General features: G+C 44.6%; 1 protein-coding gene across 5 annotated transcripts in view; it reads left to right on the forward strand.

The window, feature by feature from the left end:
• Positions 1 to 14,380: 14,380 nt before the first annotated feature.
• The window catches only part of nfia (nuclear factor I/A), a 127,385-nt gene continuing 121,065 nt past the window's right edge, over positions 14,381 to 20,700 (forward strand). For 3 of the 5 annotated variants that reach the window (XM_046390615.1, XM_046390619.1, XM_046390622.1), the window contains exons 1-3: positions 14,381 to 14,512; positions 17,696 to 17,758; positions 18,362 to 18,490. In XM_046390615.1, coding sequence (XP_046246571.1) covers positions 18,395 to 18,490 — 96 coding nt within the window. In that variant the 5' untranslated portion in view covers positions 14,381 to 14,512; positions 17,696 to 17,758; positions 18,362 to 18,394. Of the gene's footprint in view, positions 14,513 to 14,576; positions 14,975 to 17,695; positions 17,759 to 17,790; positions 18,491 to 20,700 lie in introns of those variants that run through there. The other 2 variants (XM_046390617.1, XM_046390616.1) reach the window with 2 other exon arrangements.

Here is a 20,700-nt window from a genome sequence, read left to right on the forward strand (position 1 = left end):
GATGAGAGCTCTGAGGTCTGGATGAGAGGAGTGCATGTGAATGTGTTTGAGTTAGAACGACCTGCTAAGCTGATGAAGTCTTTCTGCCTGCACATCTGAAGAACTTTGTCGTCGTGCTGCTCGGGGACGTTTCTGTCACAGACGGAGCAAACAAACTGGACTGTTTAGACGAGGACAAACTCGGGCTAATGACGGTAATTAAAAGCACTTATTAATTAGTGTGTGCTCTGGCGACACAGTGGAAAGTCCCCGATGATATTAACTATTATTAATCTACACTAATCAGTCCTGTCGCCTGGCAGCCCCCCTCCAACGGGGCCCTCTGTCACGGCAGTTAGCATGGGGTGCTAATCATGGAGGGCCTCCATATTGTAGTCCCCAGCGAGCAGGTGGTGCTCGTCACAGGCGATGACTGATGACTCTCACATGCACATTCAGGCCTGCAGGCAGGATTTCAGTGAGCATCGCTGCCTTTAAGTGCTCAGATACGACCGATTTCCATCCAGTTTTACATTTTAGAGAACAGTTGACCTGAAGCCGCAGAGGCTGCTAGCTCAGAAACCTGCAGGGCAGACACAGATTTTAAAACAAGCACCCGTGGCTCCGTTCCAGATTCAATTTAAATATTTTAGAGCAGGTCCGCCCAGCAGCCCGCAGCCAGGAATTGTTTAACACTCAACATATTTTCTGCTTCCTCTCAGCTTTGTGATGCTGAGCAGGAACAGCATCACAGTTTGAGTTCAAGTTTGATATGAAACTCATCATCTGAATTAGGGTGATGAGCAAAATGTAATGAGATTATGAAAATATGTGCACATTAATATTTAAATCCTCTCCTGACTGTCTGAGGTCTGCGGTGCTATGCGATGCACTGAAGGTTCATAAGAATCTTCATCCTGATTACTGATGACTGAAAAAACACAAAATATAATCATCAAAAAATATGATGTGTTATTATGGATCAGGCTGACCAGCATTAGAAAGTAATTTCACAGGGCAATTAGATAAGGTAATTAGAATATATGTGAGCAGGAATAAATATTCAAATAATATTCAGGTCTACTCACAAGTCCCCCTCCAACCCCAAAGACATTTACATAAAAATATAACTTTAAAAAATTGCTGTGCTGTGATAGAAACCACACACTGCTGTCCAAAGTGATCAGGACAAATGAGCAGCAGTACCAGCTCTGGTCTCAGCACGCGGTTTGTCCGACTGGTGCTGCCGTAGAAGCAGTTGTAATCAAACACTGTGCTGTCAGTTCATTAAAGCCACTCTGGATCCTGGTGTGACAGACCTGGACTTTGGTTTAAATGTAGGGTTTTATTCAGACAAAGAAACAAATGACCGTGTCGTTGAACGCAGACTGATTTTATTTGGTGACTGACCTCGTCTCCTCAGCATCGAATGATTCTGAAGCACACAGTTTAGACCCAGTGCCAACTTTTAGGCGGACAGTTGGGCCTTTTTCTTCCCAGACACCAACTGGCCTCGGTATGCAATATTCTGGCCTCAGAGCCGGGTCTGATGTGGGGTAAAACCAGACCTGGCTGATGTCAGAACAGTTTCAGGATCACACGTCAGGACTGGAGGCGGCAGGGGACCCGTCCCAGCCCACCTCGTCACGGCCAGCTCCCGATCATCCGTCCGCTCTGACTCGAGGGAGGGAGACCACGAGGACGGAGCCAGGAGTCCCGGACCGAGCCAAGCTTTGTTTTCAGTCGGCTGACCCTCTCGCTTTGAGCTGCGGCCACCTCCTTATTGTGTGCGCTGTAGCTGCAGGTTGTTCTGTGCCGGGGTGTTAACACTGGGGAGGTGACGGGCTCGTGAGCAGCAGGAGAGCAGAGATAAAGATGAGGAGGTACAATAGGCCTTGTAGAGGCTTGGATTTGTCCCCGGCTCTCTGGCAGCGGGGACGCGGGTGGAGCTGCTCGTCCTCTGTGCTGCAGCCTTCCTCCTCTGGGTGTTTGGGTGTGAAAAGCTGTTTTGTTGGAGGAGCCGTGGTATCGGGGCCTGCAGAGGGGTGGGATAATTCTCTCTCTGGGGGGGAACGTCCACGGCTGCCAGACAGCTCGGCTTGTCTGTTAATCTGCGCTCACTGGGAACGGGAAGGCCGGCGGACCCGATGCCAGCAGGCTGCAGATGGCAACACTTCACCAGCACACGTCACTTCGTTTTATCTCTTTTCTGCTGAAATAAAAGCCTCAGTGTTCGTTCTGTTTTGGTCAGGTGAAGCTTCCAAATGCAGAGAAAATGTTGAGTTTTTCTTAAAACAAACAAGTCGGCCTGCTGTGTGTTCGAGTGTGTGTGCGAGGTGTCATCGTATTGGCGGCAGCGTTTTTTATAATTCGGTCTCATTCGTAGGAACAATGCAGACATGAGGGAGCTGACTGCCACAACCCGATAAATCAAAAGCTAATCTTTTCACTGTGCGCACCAGGCCATGGCATGATAAACTGAGATTATATCAAATGAGCCAAATCTTAATCTACTTTTAATTGCTAAATTATGCTTCGATGATTTCTTCAGACGGAGCGTTGATGTCAGATGTTTCCTCCGCACTCGGCAACTACGGCTTTGTTATGGAAGACTGGAAGGACTCGTTAAGAAGGTAATAGAAAGCAAACTGAGAACGAATGAGAATGTAGTTAAGATTTTTTAAAAAGTTTCACTGAGGGATGTCCCAGATGTCAAAGCAAAGAAAAGAGAGTCGTCTCATCAGATTTTGTTACTAAATGTCTTTGCCTCAACTGTATCGTGTGCCTGTCTTCTTCTGATGTTTGTCCACTCATCCACTGACAAGGAAACATTATTTAAGTACTTTTTGGAAGAACTTAAGGATCCCCTAAGGTCAAAGATTCTTGAGATTTGTGTATCATAGTTGAGCGTAGGTCTGCGTCTGAGGGAGGGTTCGTCTCAGTACAAAAGTAAAAGGAGCTGCGAGATTCGGGCTTGAAAAGCGTCTGCGCTGTGTGTTGTGAACTCAGGAGAAGGTTGGGATCACAGCAGTAGCAGAAGTGGCATGTTGGAAGCCTGGAGTTGGACATCTGCCGGGTGGGTTGGTCAACATATGTTTCCAACACGCTGTCTTCCCACAAAGACCACAATGTGATGTCCCTCCAATTAAAAAAACCTTGAAAAATAATGCAACATTGCAAAAATAAAAGCACAGCTTACACAGAGTTGATGTTGAGGTGGTGAGAGTTTGATGTGTGCTGGGAGGAGGAGGAGGAGGAGGAGGAGGAGGAGGAGGAGGAGGAGGTTTGGCTCAGACATCGAGGTCGTCCTGTTTCCACTGAGTTGATATTTATAACACCATCAGACTCTCCATCAAATCCCTCCAGCTGTGGAAGAATCCAGATTTACTGCCTCTTGTCTTCCTGTGTGCAGATTAGAAGACAAACAAAAACCTTCTTCCTGTTTCAGTGTCTACGTTTTGTTTTTGTGACTGTCGGCCGATTCCTAAAAGCAGAACTGTTTTTTGGTGATTTCATTTTCTATCACAGTCTCGCAATACTTAACAGCTTTCACATATGACCAATATTTCAACATGAGTCCATACTGACAAAGAATTATCACAGTGTGTTTACTATGTATTTATATATATATTTTATTTATATGTATTTTTTTACTATATTTTTTTAAGTAATCAAAATCACATCATAGAAAATTTGACTCAATTTTCCACAACAGTCAGTGTTTAAAATATATTTAAAGTATACCAAATAAACATGAATGAAATATACCACCAAATCCAGAAACCCGTGCTGAGACTACAGACTTAATGAAATGAAACTTACAGATAATCTGAACCGGTCGCCCAACATCGGACAACACCCGCAGCAGGTTCAACATCTGCTGAGGAGACCAGAGACTGACGGAGCAGCACATTAAAGAGCAATCAAATGCAGCTGAATTCAGACAGATATCAGGCTTCCAATCTAACTTCTCTGCAAAGCGGCCTCACGATGTTCGTTTCTGCTGCTGGGCCTCAAACTACTTAGCACAACGATGTGATTCCCAGTGGCAGGAGGCTCGAGCTCGCTGAGCCTCGCTGTGGGCCGATCACATTAATTATGCTAAACAGCAGTTAAAGCAGAAGGGGAGGGGGCCACCGAGCAGCATTGTTTCCCTGAGAAGAAAACGGACGGGCCGCCGGCGGTCCCACAATGCAGCCGGCAGTCAGCCGTGACGACCGCACGAGATGGTCAGAGCTCAGGTCGAGTGCTGTAAAACACAGAGCTGGGGGGCAGACACAGTATCGTGACCCACGGTCTGTGGAGGGGAGGGAAAGTGTTGTGGCACATTCCAGCTTGCTTCATGAACAAAACAACGCGGCAGACAACGTGTTGCTGTTTACATCCAGAAGCTGCTGCAGGTGAGGGAGTGAGGGAGACACACTCCACTCCTATTGGGCAAGAGCTCAAACCTTCTCTCAGGTGAGGCCGCAGTGAGAGGCGGACGCTGAACGGGAGTGAAGGCTCCGGCCTCGTGTCTTTTCTTTCCTCCCGTTGTGTGATTTCCTCATGTCAGCAGGACATTTGGTAAAAATATACGAATTATCCTCATCCTCTGGGCTTTGTAATTTCAGTAAGTTAAGAGTCAGAGGATGTGAGAAGACGATAAAAGCCAAAGAAAGAGAAGGACACACAGTTAGCAGAGAAAGAGAGAGAGAGAGAGATCACCTTCAATCCTCACATTGTCCTTTGTGTCCCACCCCCCTCCCCCCTGCCTCCATCTTTCCTCCCAGCGTCTCATTTTTCTTTCAGCACTTTATCTGGCTGGCACGGCCCTCAGCCTCATGTTGGGATCTCCTATAGTGACCATTTTCAATTAATGTCTTCATTCATCGGCAGGGAGCAGGCTAATTCAGGACGAAGCGGCTCTGCTGAGCGGGGGGCGAGCTCTCGGCCTCATTCTGCTGCATGTTTTATTTCCTTCAGATGTGCGGTGCAACCTTCTCAGGACCCTCAGTAAAGTCAAAGTCTTTCAGCAGGTTTGAGTTTCAGCTTAACATTTAGCAATAAAAAGTTATGATAGCAAGGGAGGAAATCTCATTACAATCTACACCAGCCATGTCAGCGAATGGCTCGGCAGCAGTGACGAAGACCACCCAAAATCTGTTTCTTTGACACTTCTGTAACACATTTTATTAACGTCTGCGTGATCAAAAGATCCAGGTTCAGTACATATTTGACTGTCCTGCACAGGACCAGGTTTACAGTTTGAAACAGGATTTCAGGTATCAAGGCCCCTTAAGACAAACACACTCACACCGACTGGTGAAAAGGAAGGCAGTAGATTCACTGATTAACTACAGGTGTGCTGGACAGGTGAGGCAAGGTGAAGTCAGACAAAAATCCACACACACACAGACAATTGCAGAAACAAGTGTGACTTAAACAGTATGAGTCTCCACATGCAACCTCTGCAGCTCCAATGGGTGAAGCTGGTGTCCTGTTCATTGTGGTAGACTACGTTGTCTCTTGTAGCTGCTATGATGTAGATTGGTGTGTAAAAAACATTCAGCTTATGTGAAGTTTGAGATCTAAAACAGTAACAGATTTGTTAACAAAGCTTGTGTTGGTGTCTCAGTAGCTCTCAGCTGCTGAAGGACTGCAGGTTCAACCAAACCTGATCTTCTTTTTCACAAATCGCAGCTCAAGACTTTCCTATCGCGTCAGGCGGCCTATCCTATATCAAAGAAGATTCGGCAGTATTGTCGTCAAGACGGACAGGCTAATTCAGGTGGTGGAGTGCGAGCAGCCAGCTTCCACCAAATCAGCAGATGAAAGCCACCTGGCCTGGGCTGGCCTGGGCTGGCCGCCGAAACTGCCTCCAGAGGAACATTTCAAAAGGTAGGAGGAATAAAAGTGAGCTTTCAGGCAGCCAACTCAGGGGAAAGCAGGTATTTTGTGAACTTCAGTTCCAGTCTCTAATCTGCAGTCACAACAATGGAGGCATTATATGAGGAAGGGGAAATCTTAGATCCAGCTTTCACTCAGCCCCCCAACACACACACATCCCAAAACCACCATTTCAAATTATTGGCCCTCCTCATTACAGGACATAGAAAGTGGGCAGCCTCTGTCTTCTGCGCTGGATACAGTTGGCAGTAAATAACCTCATAAAAAGACATTATCATACAGATTCTTTTCCACAGATAACTAGGAAGGTTTCACTGGAGGACAAAATGTTTCATACGAATGTGTCCTGTGGTCTCATCCATCACTGAGGGCCACAAGTTAACAGAGATGTGTTTGCACATTTTAAAGATCGTTGACCTCAAACAAAATTAGTTGGATAAAACGTCCAGTGTGGAACGATGGTATACATATCCTCCATAAAAGACTGCTGGTTTATGGAGAGTCTGCAAAAAATATTCCAGTCCATTGGGTGACTGGGGTGGGCACTTGGTGAGTGGCTAAGATAACTGCTTCCCTGCATGAATTAATGTGAATATTTCTTCTCTGCTGCCCAGTCACAGTCATATTTGTACACATGAATTGTTTATTAGAAGATCCCATCATGTGCAGCTAAAAGAATTTTGTAATAGGCTACTGCATGATAGAACGAGCTCTTGCAAATTTCCATAGTGGAGGTATTGAAATTTAACTTTGGTTGCCACCAGCATTTAAAAGACAAAGAAATGTGTGTACTAATGGACAGGAAGGCAAAACATCCTCTTATTATCCAACACGTGTAGCTAGCTGCAGTTTCCTACCTGGTGTTTTACTGGTTAACAACATGCTGGATAGCCTAGAGAAAACATTAGCCACACATGCTAGCTATCTCACCTACTTATGTGACTTATGTGCCACACCATTTACCTAGCTCATTAGCATGAGCATGGTGTGGCCGCTTTATGTGGCTAATACTAGCTACAGAATGAAGCTACTACAGTTTGCTAGTTAGTGAGTTAATGGTATTACAAATATTGGTTTGTATGTTCACAAGCATACAAACAGCTGCACTTTACCTGTGCAGCATCTCACTGCCTTCAGTTTATTGGAATGAGATGAAGTGTGAAATGATAGCATGCTAACTTGGTGAATAAGTGAATTCTTGTTACGACAGAGGTCCTTGTGGTGTTATTTCTTGCTGTGTGAATTAATGGCTGGTCTGCAGTCAGTCATGAAGCATTAAAACATAGCTGCAGCTCCTGCAACACAACACAGCAATCATGTGCTCATATGAGTTTTATGCAGTGGACACTGAACACCACGCACATCACAGTGTTTTGGACCATTTAAAATATGTTGTGGTGCATCCTGGTGTTAATGTGTTAGATGATCGAGCTGCTGATCTCTGGCTTCACTTTGCACAGAGAGTGTGGAGTGAAGTGTTTGTTGTGATGCTGCTGGCTGAAGCTCCTCGGTGCTGGCTGGAGAAACCCGGCAGAGGTGCCAGGACGCCAGAAGCTGCCAGCCGCCGTCTCCCAGCCAGAGAGGAGAGGAACCTCACAAAACTCGATCAATATTGATTGAAGGGTGTTTCTCCTGTGTGCGCATCACTCACAGAGGTGTGCAGCCTACATCAGATGCACAAATCCAAATATCGTGTATAGATTTATTTTTGTAACTTTGTTAAAACATGGTATGTAAAATATGCATTTCACTGCTGCCCGGAAATCATCTGCACATCAGCTGAATGAGCTGTAAGTGTTGAACATAAAGGTCCGAATCATTTGAAGGACAACAATTCACAAGATTCTAATTTTTTTTTTTTACAAATATTATTACAGTTGACGGCGATGTAGCCTGCATGACACTCGTTTTACATTCTAGCTTTCCACTTTAATTTTTACAGACATTACGGCAGTCGAGCAGCTCATTTGTGGCAATTTAAGTTTAGTTATGATGATTAGCATTACCAATTTTTTTATTTAGATTTTTAAATCAATATATTGTGTGTGTGAGTATGTCCTCCAGTATATATTATTAGTACTGCCTAAAACAAACAGTGTTTCCAGTGGGTCGGGATGCATCTCGGACACTCTTTTGTTTCTAAAGACTCCAGATATGTCAGGTTAACCCTTCAGGAAATGATGCACAACAAAATCTAAACTGTGATGGAAGTTTCTAACATTTTTAGCTTATGTAACAGATATTCAGAATTTATATGATGTGATAGAGTCTATAAAATGAAAACTCCTGAAAGTGAAGCCATGTGTAGCATGTGGCTGCTTTTCTGGACCTCATCCCTCTGAGTCCTGGACTCGACAGGCATCCTGTCTGTGTTATCGTGTGATGGTGTTTCTGGTGATCCGGCGGGGAGGGGTTGAGGTGGAGGAGTGAGTTCTGAGCGTTTTGGGAGTAGGGTTTGAGGGTGGGTGTGTTGTCAGTGTGTGGGAGGATCCTGGCTGTCGGAGGACATGAGGATGACGGGCTTGGCTGCCACTCACGGCCACTCTTCCTGATCGGCTGTGACGTGCCAAGATGGACATCAGCACAGCCGGGGTCTCTCTGGCTACCAGCCCTGCCTGTCTGCTCAAATGCCAGCACAAACTGCACAATATCTTGTTTTAGGGGAAGAGCCGCAGCACTTTCTGGCATCAGGCATCTGCCTCGGTGTCATTTGGCTGCTGTTCTGGTGTCTTCGGGGCCTTGTTGGGGGGAGCTGCATCGCCTCTCTGTGTTTTTTTATCAGGAAAAAGCGCCGAACAAAACACTCCAAAACTTTAATGTTCGGTGCCAACGTAACCGTCAGCCCTCACCCAGCAGAATTGATGAGTGCCTTCTGATAATCCGTTAAGACACGGCTAAAGGTCGCGGGGTATAAATAGCCTTCAAGGATGGCGTGTGAGGTCGTCAGAGGGAAATCAAACTGAAGAGAACACGTATGAACCTGCTCATTAATCTGGAACATGGAGGTGTTTGTTGTTAAACATCTTTGTCAGGTGGCCTATGACATTTGTTCCCACAGTCAGGATACAAAATAACATAATACAACACATTCCTTTTCTCGCCTGTGACCTCATTTTGTATTCTAAAGTATTCAGGTTGTCATGTGAATCTGATTGTTTCCAGTGGCAGTGAAGGAGCTTTTAACGGATCGCACAGAAACATGACACATTTCAAACATGTCAGTCTTTCTCTAATGTCAGTCCACAGCGACCCTGTTTGAATATCCAACAAACCTGTGTTTGATCAGCTGCTAGCATTGTTTCTAGACAGGCAGAATGGGCTGTGGCTAGCTGGTTAGCATGCTAACTACCGAAAGCAGATATCGCTGCTACACAACACAGATGTTGACGTCAATACTTGTTTCTTCAGTCTGTTGATGATGTTAGCTCATTATGAGTTAAACTAAAATATCTTACGGACTGCACCTTTTTAAAACCGGTAACTTTAAACCAAACCACCAAAAACACAAAATTGCTATTAGTCATATACTTTAACCTCAGCTGTGAACAACTGAATGACTGCTGAGTTATTTAAACAGATCAAGTCAAACTGATATTATCTGAATGCAATAAATACACATTTTCCAGCAGAGGATTATAATCATATGCCGGAGTGACACGTTCATCTGGTCAGAAACTGGATCTGTCATTAGATTTGTTCAAACGGTGGCAGAAATGTTTCATCAGTGTGTCTGACAGAGACTCCATGAGGAGCAGCAGATGAGTGTTGAGACTGTAGTGCGGTTTGTTAATAATGGACGGATTCTGAGGGTTTGTGGATGAGGAGAACGAAGCCAAACAACCTCTGAACACAGCGAGCAGAGAGAGAACGAGCCGAGCTTCATAACCACGTCCAAGCTCAGCGGTTTGACCGAATATCTTGGCTCTGAGTGACAGAGAGGCAGATGGTGCTCATGGCTAATGCTCAAAAACCCTACACACACACACACACACACACACACACACACACTCTCCACTCTGGTCCATGTTGTCTGCCAGGGGCCTCTGGGCTCTGTGGCTGCCTCTACATTCGCTGTCCAATATGTTTGGACAACACACACACACACACACACACACTCGGAGTGTATAGCTGCTGTAGCGTAGCAGCTGGTTGTACAGTGAAGCTGTCAGCTCTGTTGTGTGGAGACTCCAGCAGAATACATTAACCTCGGTGGTCTGGCTTATTCCACAGAGTCTCTGCAGTGACACTCTGTTAGTCCTCAGAGCTCCTATTGGACCAGTACTTTACTCCTACTCTCTGATTGGCTGTCAGGGGTCTGTTAAAATCCCATATGGTGACATGTCATCGTTCTGGTCAACAGTTCAGTCAGCAGCAGGTAACAACAACAGTTCTGACGCTGTGTACTGTTACCCAGTTAAGTCACTCACTTACACTCACTTTGGGGCAGTCGTGGATCAGCGGTTAGGGTGTCGGACCCGTAACCTTAACCGGTGGATCGCTGGTTCGATTCCCCGTCCCGGTGTCCATGGCTGAGGTACCCTTGAGCAAGGTACCTAACCCCCCCACTGCTCCCCGGGCGCTGCACGCGGTCGCCCACTGCCCCGGGTTTGCTGTGTGTGTGTGTGCACGTCACTTGGGTGGGTTAAATGCAGAGAACAAATTTCATTGGAGTGAGTTCCCTACAATGACAAGATATGTCACTTTCCTTTCCTTTCACTCAAGGACCTCTTGAACTACCTGAAGTCCCTCAAGGACCCTCAAACCTCAATGCCCATTTAAGTCTCCGCTGGATTTTGTTTACCTTCTCAGAGGTCCCTGGAACTGCCTCCATGACTCCAGGATTCTCCTCTCAGATAATGCCATCAAAAGACTATTGACAGTGTTTGGGTAATTACTCTCACTTCCAGAAGGGGGAGACAAAAGTTCCACACTGCAGGTTTACATAGGTTTGAATACAAGGCCTTTACTCGTAATGGAGCATTTTATTTATTGTGGTAACCGAGACATCAGCGTTGAGGTGGACTAAATCTGCTAAGGGGTCTCTCCTTTTTCTTGTTTCTCCTCTCCTAACAATCATTGAATAACTGCCTTGTGTACTGACTTTTGACTTAAGTAAAGGATTGAGTTTTTCCTCCAACGCCGTCTAAAAGTCCTGATGATGGTCAGGGCTACACAACTGCTGGTCTTCAGACAGCATTTGACGTTTGATTTTTGTGAAAGATAAAGCAGCGCTACCTGATTGATTAATTGATTGATTTCCCCAGTTCCTGGGCTGCAGGATTTGAGCTGCAGAAGCGGTTTGAAAGCGTCTGCAGCTGACAGGCGTTTTCTCTCTGTTGGAGAACAATGAAGTCATTATTGTGCTGATTTGTTTCTTCTGCTCAGTGAACCAGATGTCTGGATGATCTGCGCTGTGTTTCTAATTGTCAGAGCACGTGTCCAGCAGGTTCTTATTACTGTCCTTATGCTGCGTTCAGGGCACATGGGAAAGACCTGAACACTTTCTGTTGGAAAGCCTTGAAGGCAAACTTCATTCATTGGACAGGAAGCTACAAGAGATCACGGTGACACAACAGATTTATTATTACTGTTGATATTGCTCCATTCCAAAAGCTACCTTGCAGAAGGTTGTGATTGGGAAACATACCTATACAGTATGCGGGCAGCCCTTGTGGTCCTGGTCTGTTTTTGCTGGTTTTGGCCCCTTACCGGTGGTTTTCATCTCATCACTCCTCATTACAGGATTCAACTGAAAAGATTTCTCCTCACTTCATTTTTAGAGGCCTGAAGACATAAAGGTTTCCAGCTTATCACGAGAAAAAGGGTTGGAGAAGACAGAAAAATGAACTTGATTTTGTGAGGCTTTGTTTGTTTTTATTTCCTATTCAGGCAACTATTTTGTGGCCTCTGAGACCAGCATCAGCATTGGACCCCACTGATGCCCTGGTGGATGGACTTGGAATGAGCGCTTCAGCAGTCACAAATGCTGTGATACGTCTGCCGGCTGTATTTGTTCTCTGATTAATCTGTGAACGATCAGGTGACAACTGGCTCATCAGCCTTCACTGGCCTGTCAGTGAATGATCACTGATTCACCTTCTACAGAACGTCCTGACTCTTCACCGGCCCTGCAGACAACAATCAGTTACTGTTGTGGATTTCAAACCTTTTGGCCCATTTACACTTCGTGTTGAGTACAGTATACGCATTGAAAGCTGCAGCAGAAACAGAGGAGGATGTGTGGTGTTTATTTCTCCCACTGCCATCTCACCCAGCTGGAACACAAAGGCATCTGACAGCAATCAGGATGAGGGAAAAATGCATGAAAACAAACACTCTTGTTTGGAGCGCGAGCTTCCTGGCTTTTGTCAAATGCTCCGTTTGAGCGACCCTCTAATGTTCTGCAAGTGCAGATGCTGGAGAGCTAAACATTTAAAATTATACAGAGAATGCACAGGAGACGACGCGAACAAGAGGAGCGGAGGTGGAGAACAAAAAAGACAAAAGGGTCATTTAATATGGCTGACGTGGTGAGTGTGGCAGTGGAAGGACAGCTGCTGAACCGTCCCTCTTCATGTGCCTTCATGTGGACACTTTGGCCTGACTGAGCTTCAGCGGGACAGCCAGGCGGGCCGGTGGATGTGGTGCTGGGTGGCAGGCTGCTGCTGCTGCTGTGACGCCCAGGGGCGCCGACGTGCTCCACAAAGAGGGGAAAGGGAAAACAGATGTGGACAATCACGTCTTTTCTTCTCTCTCCAGTTAGAGGAAGGAAGCGAAATGCACATATTTGGGTAACTTATTGGATTTTGGGGATAAATTGGAGAAACGTGTCGAGGCTCGTTCTGCTGACAGGATCCCACCGCAGTTTAGCTGATTGAAGCATCAACATGCTGACAGGAGTTTGTGTCCACATGAGGCACGATTCCACATGTTGTTACAAGCTTCTTGTCTGAGCTAAACACATTAAAAATGAATTTATCATTGGAATATTTCACTGAACTGCTGACATAAAAAAGACCTTTTTCATATATATATATTTTAGACCATTTCTAAGGGTAAAACATACATTTTCTTCCTTACCTGATCCTTGTGTTTCGGGGAAGCAGCTATTTTCATCAAACTTACTTGTTTGCCACCTTTTCCCCGATGAATTTAATAATTCATAGGCTTAAAAAACTGAATGCTTTTTCTGCAGGAAAACATTTGCAGCATTTGAGATTTAAAAACGATGTACACCCTCTGCTGTGTATGGACAAGCTAGTGGTTAGTGGTTATCTTGGCTTTAACTTCACTTCGCTAATTCTTCAGAGCTTATTTTATGTTACATGAAAGCAACATGAGGCTTCAGTGACAAAGGCCGACGTGCCAGACCGATCACTCACTGAATTAAACTCCTGAGTCTGACGCTTTCTGCTATTTGTGAACAAATGCATTAAAAATACCTTTTTGTGTTGATCAGTGGTCATCTGTATCAAAATAGTTTTTACTGACCAGTAAGAAACCATTTGCATGCTAACGAGATGTACTAAACTGGTTTGTATTTGATTCTAGATGGAACTTGATTAAACCAAAAGTCATGTTGAAGACCTCCCATTCAAAACATTAAAACTGAATGCATCTCATGTCAACACATCTCAAGTTGTTTGCACAGACATGTAAAGAGTTCACCAACATTTCTTTGTTTTCTCTTTATTTAACAGGAGCAGGTGAGTGCGACCCTTTAGCAGAGTCAGCAAAGGAAAAGTAAAAAGCATCAGTCCTAATTCAGTCGACTTCCCTCTTCAAGATAACATGAGAGATAAAACCCAGAAACGCAACAGCGCCTCCTACTGGGGGCTGAGTCGATGACCAGCAGCTGGAGCAGCGTCCTCATGCGGTGTTCATGTCCTGCGACGAGTTTATTTTCCACAGAGTGACCAAACCCCGAGAGGTGAGCGTGTCTTCGGCTCTTCCGCTTTGGGAAACTGACTAACTGACGTCTGGTTAATTAAACTCCGTGCTCACACACAGGCAGCATCCACGATTACTGTCACACCTGTCATTAGTTTCACATTTCTACGTCCAGAATCCCTCACCTGAGTGCTGCGTGGAGACACGTACGCAGGTTGTAGCACAAAGCAGCATGACAAACACAAACACTGTTTAAGTTTTTATTCTGTTTTAAAATAAAAGAAAATTTATGATATTTCTTTACCCTTAAATCTGGAACAATTGAAATAAGCCACATACATACACTCATAGTAATCTGCAACATAAATATTCCAATATGGGAGGTTTCATTATAATATTTTCGATATTAACACTGAGATAAAAAGTGTTGCTTATACGTAGACCGATGTGTCCCCGACACCTGAAATCACCTGAAAGCACCTGAAAGCACCTGCTCTGATTCCGATTCCGATGCCGGGCTCCAGAGGCTCCGTGCGGGGTTTGGCTCTGAGTTAGGCTCTGAGTTTGGCTCTGAGTTTGGCTCTGAGTTTGGCTCTGAGTTTGGCTCTGAGTTTGGCTCTGAGTTTGGCTCCGGTTAAAATGAACTTGCGGGTTCAGTAAGATGTGGCTGTTTGTGCTCCTCCAGCGGCTGGTGGACGCTTTACGAAGCTAATGGACTTCATTACAAACACTCCGGTGGGATAAAGTTCTCTGTGTAAGTGTATTTATTTATTTATTTATTTATCATTAGTATTAGTTCAGTGTCTCCGTTTGTCCAGTTCAGGGGCTAACTCGGTGCCGGCAGCCTATTCTTTATTTTATTAGTTAATTTGCTAATATGTCCTTTAATGTTTTAGTAGCTCCAACAGTCTGCTTTGTTGGCTGTTTTCATGGTTTGTTTTAGCGGCTGAAGCAGTTGAATTCAGGTTAGCTAAAGGCTGGTTTAAAACAGGGACGCTTGCTTTCGCAGGCGGGTCAGTTTAGTGACTTAGAACTGTTCTGGACGAGGTCTGGATTTGGTCTGGATGAGGCCTTAAGGTCGGGCTTTACGTGCTGCAGTATGAACATCCGCTCGTCCAAACGGTGGGTCGACGAAAGAGACGGTGATCCAGTTAGCATGTGCTCCTGCAGTTAGCCTGTGGCTTTCACTGTAGTTAACACGTCGGGTTGATACAAGGTGAGTTAAAACTGTTCAGGTAAACAATACAACTCAGGTTAGCAAACGACTTATTTCTTCAGTTACGTTTAAGTTAGCTAATGCGTTCTGTTAGCAGTAAAACGCCTCAGTTCAGATTAACTAATGCTTATGTTAGTGACTACAGGTGTCACATTCAGCTTGAAAACATTTGTCAGTATTCAACAGAGTAGTTCAGTTAAGGTGACATTTTCATTTTCACACCTGTTTATCTGTAAGAGGAACTAACACCAACACTTCAGGTTAGCTAACTGCTTATTTTAGCAGCTGGAGCAGTTAAGTTCACGTTACCTGCAAACGTTTAGAGACGTGAGGAACACAGGTGTGCTGTTCAGTGTCCCAACACCTGTGAGCTTCCTGCTATGTCGAAATGTCTGCTGAGAGCTGAAATGAGATTAATCTCATTGTTCTGAATAACTTTTTAACATCTGTCAGATTAAAAAACACTCGCTGTAACGTATTAAGCTGGTGAAAGTCATTAATAGTTAATAAAGATCAGTGATCATCCTAATATTGATTTCACTTAAATCACCCCATTTCTGTTTTCCTACTGGATTTCAGACCAGTTCGTCCAACTCACTAAAACCCATTTCTGACACACTGCCGGAACAAATCACACAAACTGACTGATGAAAGAAGCACTTTCAATGATGAAGGAACATAAATACGCACAATATACATATAAATAAATAAATACGGACTAAAGACTAAGCTAAATCGGCAGAAACTGAGACACTATTTAAGCTTCTTGGTCAGCAGTAATCAAATTGGATGCACTCTGAAACATTGGTAGCAAACAGGCTTAAAGTTAGGTTAATATCAGATATAATATGACATATAAAAACACGACTTGATTTCCTCAAAAGATTTTATCTTCTGAGGCAATGAAACTCTTTGAAACATGTTGGCACGATGAAACTCATTGAGGAAATCAAGATAGTATCAGGAACTTTTTGTTCTTGTTTCAGAGATGAACTCTGAAGCACCTTTACGTGGTTCTGGATCATCGCCGTTCACTGGAAAACACTGACTCAAGTGATGCAGCAGGGTTCATCACGTGTAGACATCCCCCAGCCCCCCCCCCCCCCCGTCTCACCTCCTGGCCTGGTGTACCTGACTCACCCCCACCCCCCCACCCCCGACAACCTGAACGTCCTTCCATATCTCCGGCTGAATCGCATTCCTGCGTTTGGCCGCCACAATGGGAGAACTGTTTGATGGTGGCTCTGCTGTGGTTCAGGTATTCCCCCTCTGATTAGGAACCTGAGCTTCAGAGACCCCCCACGCCTCCCTCTTAGCCCTTTGTTACTCCCTCACCCCCAGCCTCAGCACACACAGTGAAATTATCTTCCAGGTTAAAGCACGTTTGCTGATGTGTGACATAACGGGACGCCGCTGACGGGCGCTGCGTTGCTTTTATCGGTCCTGTAAAGGAAAACACAAACTGTGAACACCTCAAACCGCAGTATTGGTTTTAAAAGGTTCTCTTTGGGGGGTTTTCTCGTCAAAGCCTTTCCAACCCTCAGTGGTTAAACATTCATCTTCAGAACAGAACTGCGTTTCCAAATACGCCTGGCAGTGAATGAGCCATGAGAATTAATCTTCACCTTCAAATGTGTATTAAACATTTTACAGGAAGAGACGCAGGAGGACACAATCTTTTTAGCTCGTTGACCCCACATATGTCTGAGATAAAAGAAATATGCTGTACGGTGGAGCAAGGGTAAACTAGTTTTCCACTTTGTAGTACTTGTATACATATAGTTCAGCCTCTTTCACCCTGATGTCTACTTCTTAAATCATCACCTTAAAGGCTGTTAAATTTGGAGGAAAACATAAATATTCTTTACTACAGTATACCATCACAGTCCTGACACACACACACACACACACACACATATTATATAGATAGATAATTTTTATGAGCACACACATATAGGTAAATTAAAAAATGAAATATTTCACCAAATTTACATTTTATGGGATTTTTCTAAACACTTGAGCAGGTTTATTTTATACACATTTTCTGAATATGCACACTGACTTGAGATCCGTTTGTAAAAATGGATGGGTGTAAAAAGGACTGATGAAAAGCCCTAAAATTTTAATTTCACACACACAAAAAAAAATTAATTCTATTTTAAACTGAGTAACTAATCGCATCCACTCAAGTCTGAAGTACTTTATGTACTTCCCTGCATTTCAGGGGGAAATGTGAGTATCAGGAAGCCTGCTTTAATGCTCCATTTGACCATCTGGAAAAGGTCACAGAACAGCTGGACCAATATTTCAAATTATCAGTCCCATTTAGACTCGAGATCAGTACAAACAACGTTTAGAAAACAGTAATGACCGAAATAAAAGCTTCTGGCACTAATGAAATTAATTCAACAGATTTAGAGCATTTCTTTTAATTTAAATGGATGGTTTTTGTAGCACTTTGGACAGTCCATATTAATCACTTCAAACTGACCCAAGAAGCTTTAGTAAATTATTAACATGAATAAAAGCTTTTAATGAAAGCTGATGAAGCATTTGGACTACTCCGGCTACAAGATGAAAATGCAACATGTAATCGTAGTCCAATAATACCGTGAGCTTTTGTTTTTGATACTTTAAAATGTCGTATGCAGTACTTCCACAACACTCTGACTTGTACAGAAGGACTTTCACAGTGAAATGAAACTTACTGATGTTTTTCAGGTGGACGGTGTCCTCTGTTCACGGAGTGGCGTCCTCGCTTCAGCACGATCTCTCAGTCTGGAGGTATTTATGCCAAAACACATGAGTTTACTGCTGAAGGAGGGATGGAGGGGTGAGTACGGGGGTGAGTCAGGGGAGGAAGGATGGAAACCCAAAACAAAACATAGCATGATAGTCTGTAAGGAGTTCCATGTGTCCGGCTGCCTGATCGCCTCCCTCCCTCTCTACCTGCCTCTGTCCTGTTAAAGTGACCATAAAAAAGTTGTCTGGAGTCACTTCAGCTTCTCCCGCGCTGCCGCTTCTTCATCTTCTCGTGGACGTGATGATTACAATGAAGAACAAGCCGTAATTATACCCCAGAAGGAGGGAAAAAAGGGGACAAGCAATCCGAGGTGCACTGCGAAGCGGAAAAAGGGCTCATCATTCTGCTCGGCTGTGTGTGTGTGTGTGTGTGTGTGTGTGTGTGTGTGTGAGGGGGTGTGTGTTTTTTTCTCTCTGAGCAGATGACTGCCGCTCACCTTGCCACGGGGTCTGCATGAGATTGGTTCATTGTCAAGGAGCTTTTTTTTTTTTTTTTTTTTTTTTTTTTTTTTACCCATGATTCCATATGGTATGGAGCGGGCTACATGTTGCCCAACATGCCAGTGCAAATGTTTTCTCAATTAGGTGTCTTATCTCCGGTGAGCGCACTCGCATCAGATGAAGCTTGCTGACAGCGTAATGGCAGGGAAAACCTCGGAAGGCTCCATCAAATGGCAGCTCTGCTACGACATCTCAGCCAGGACCTGGTGGATGGTAAGTTGGCACAACATTTTCTTTTTTCTTTCCTTCTTCCTCCCTTTTTCTTCAACCAAACGAAGAGCATTCCCTCCTCCTCTTTCCCTTCCTCTCTCTTCTCCTTGTGGTTGAGCTTTCAGACACCATACAGCAGCTTTGTGTTCAATTTCCAAAAGCTCCAGGATTTGTGACCCGCTCGGACTGTTTGTTGTCTCTTCTCCCCCCTCTCCCGTCTCCGCGGCGTCCCGTTAGCGGACGGTGCCAGCGCAGGTTCCTTCCTCGTGCTGTTGTCGTCCTCGGCTCGCTGTCGTTCTGTCTAATTAAGAGGAAACTTCTGCGAGAAGACACAGAAAGTCCCGCTTTGTTTCTGTTCGCTCTCTGACAAATAGCTGAACTCGGCGCTCGGCTCCTGAGCTCTGACACATCACCGCCGCTCGGGCAATTACTTCGCACCAGGGGACGCTCACTCACACCCATCTCAGCGGCGGCGTCCCGGGACACGCCGGGGCTCCGGCTGCTGCGCCGGGGCCACGTTTAGCAGCTTGTTGTGGTCAGCGAGGCCAGCCGACCTTTGACACCCCCGTCACTGTGACTGTGAGACTGGAGGGGGGTTGAAGTCCGAGCAGTGAGAAGCTGGCAGACGGACGGGGGCTGAGGGGACCACGAGGGGGTTCTGGTGCTTCACAATAGTCTATTGTGGCCAGCTCATCCAAATGAGCTGAGAGATGAAAGAGCTCAGAGTTCATTAGAGGACATCTCATTATTACTGCCAGCGTCACGTTTAACGGTGTGTGACCACCGTCGGCTCGGCGTGGTGAGTTTTGGTGGGCGGACGTGGGGTTTTGGTGCCGCAGGTTTGCTCTCTCCTCCAGCCTGAATAAAAAGAGTTGTGTTGCCAAACAGACAAAGGCAGCTTTATTCTCTCCGTAACAGGACCGTGAACTTTGTGAATTCCTCTTGGTCAAACCAAAACCAACCCCCCTTCAACCCCACACACACACACACACACACACACACACTTTCACTGTCCAGCCCACCAGCAGCAGGATGGCAGCGGGCAGCCTGTGGATGTCCATGGGTTTTTCAGTCCGCCGTGGTCGAGAGTGTGTGTGTGTGTGTGTGTACGTGTGTGTTGGTGGAGCTTTGTTCCCTGGTGTGTGTCTGATTGTGGCGGCTGAGGAGGATTTTATTTTTGAAAATGATCAGGTTGTTTGGTGATTTGCTTTGTTTTTTATCAAACACATTTTGTGTTTAATGTCTGATGAGAACAATCTTCATTTTCTGAGCTCTTTATTACGTGCAGATTGAGGCAGAAAACTTTGATTTTTCTTTTGTTGTGTTGTTGAGTCGAGTAAATGGCAGCGTCACGGTTGTCTTTTTGTTTTTGTGAATCTGAGCCTTAAATAAGTGAAGGTGTCAGCGTGGACAAAGAGTCCGAGTGTCAAACGGGACATTAACGACGCTGCACGGCGATGATCGTCTGCCTGCAGAGTTTAACACATCGTGGATGAGTCTTCAGCTTCTCTTTAAATCTTAAATTCAAGAAAAGGTCTTAAATGATAATTTTATATTTTGAATTTGTCTCTGATCTAACTGCATTTTATTGTTTAGGTTGTATTTATACTGTCAAAATTATTTCTTAAATTTCTCAATGAAACACAAATAAAATGTCGTAATGCCGCACCAAAAATTCTTGAAAATAGTCCGATTCAGTAAGTAAAAATCCTAGTTTTTTTTTTTATATCTTTTTTTCTTTTCAAGTAATTTATAGACTTTATTTTTTTTATTTTTTAAACTATATTTCTGTCTGTGGACTGCGAGAAGCAGCAGAGATCTGTAGGATAAAATCCTCACACTAATAAAGTAATAAACCTTCTGTCCTTTGGGAAATCCAGCATTTTATCAATGAGATAACATCAGGTTTTGTATTGATCAGCCCGCGCTGCTCCTCACCGTGGCAGCTAATTGGTTGGACGTTAATCTGCTTGAGCTCCAACATCGAGTCAGCAGCAGAAAAGGTTAAAGTGGCTGAAAGCACAAAGAGGATTAACTGCTTAAAAAAGAAAAAGCAGCTGTGATGATTTCTGTCGTGTCATTTCAGCTTTTTTCATTTAGTGTCAGAATGCATTTTACTTTTTAATCTCGTTGATGTTTAAGTATGTTCTAATGACACAAACCGGGATAAAAATCTGCTGCTTGCTCATTTAATTTGTTCTCCGCAGTCAGTA

This window comes from Scatophagus argus, chromosome 6 (genome assembly GCF_020382885.2).
Source record: "Scatophagus argus isolate fScaArg1 chromosome 6, fScaArg1.pri, whole genome shotgun sequence".
Lineage (NCBI taxonomy): Eukaryota > Metazoa > Chordata > Actinopteri > Scatophagidae > Scatophagus > Scatophagus argus.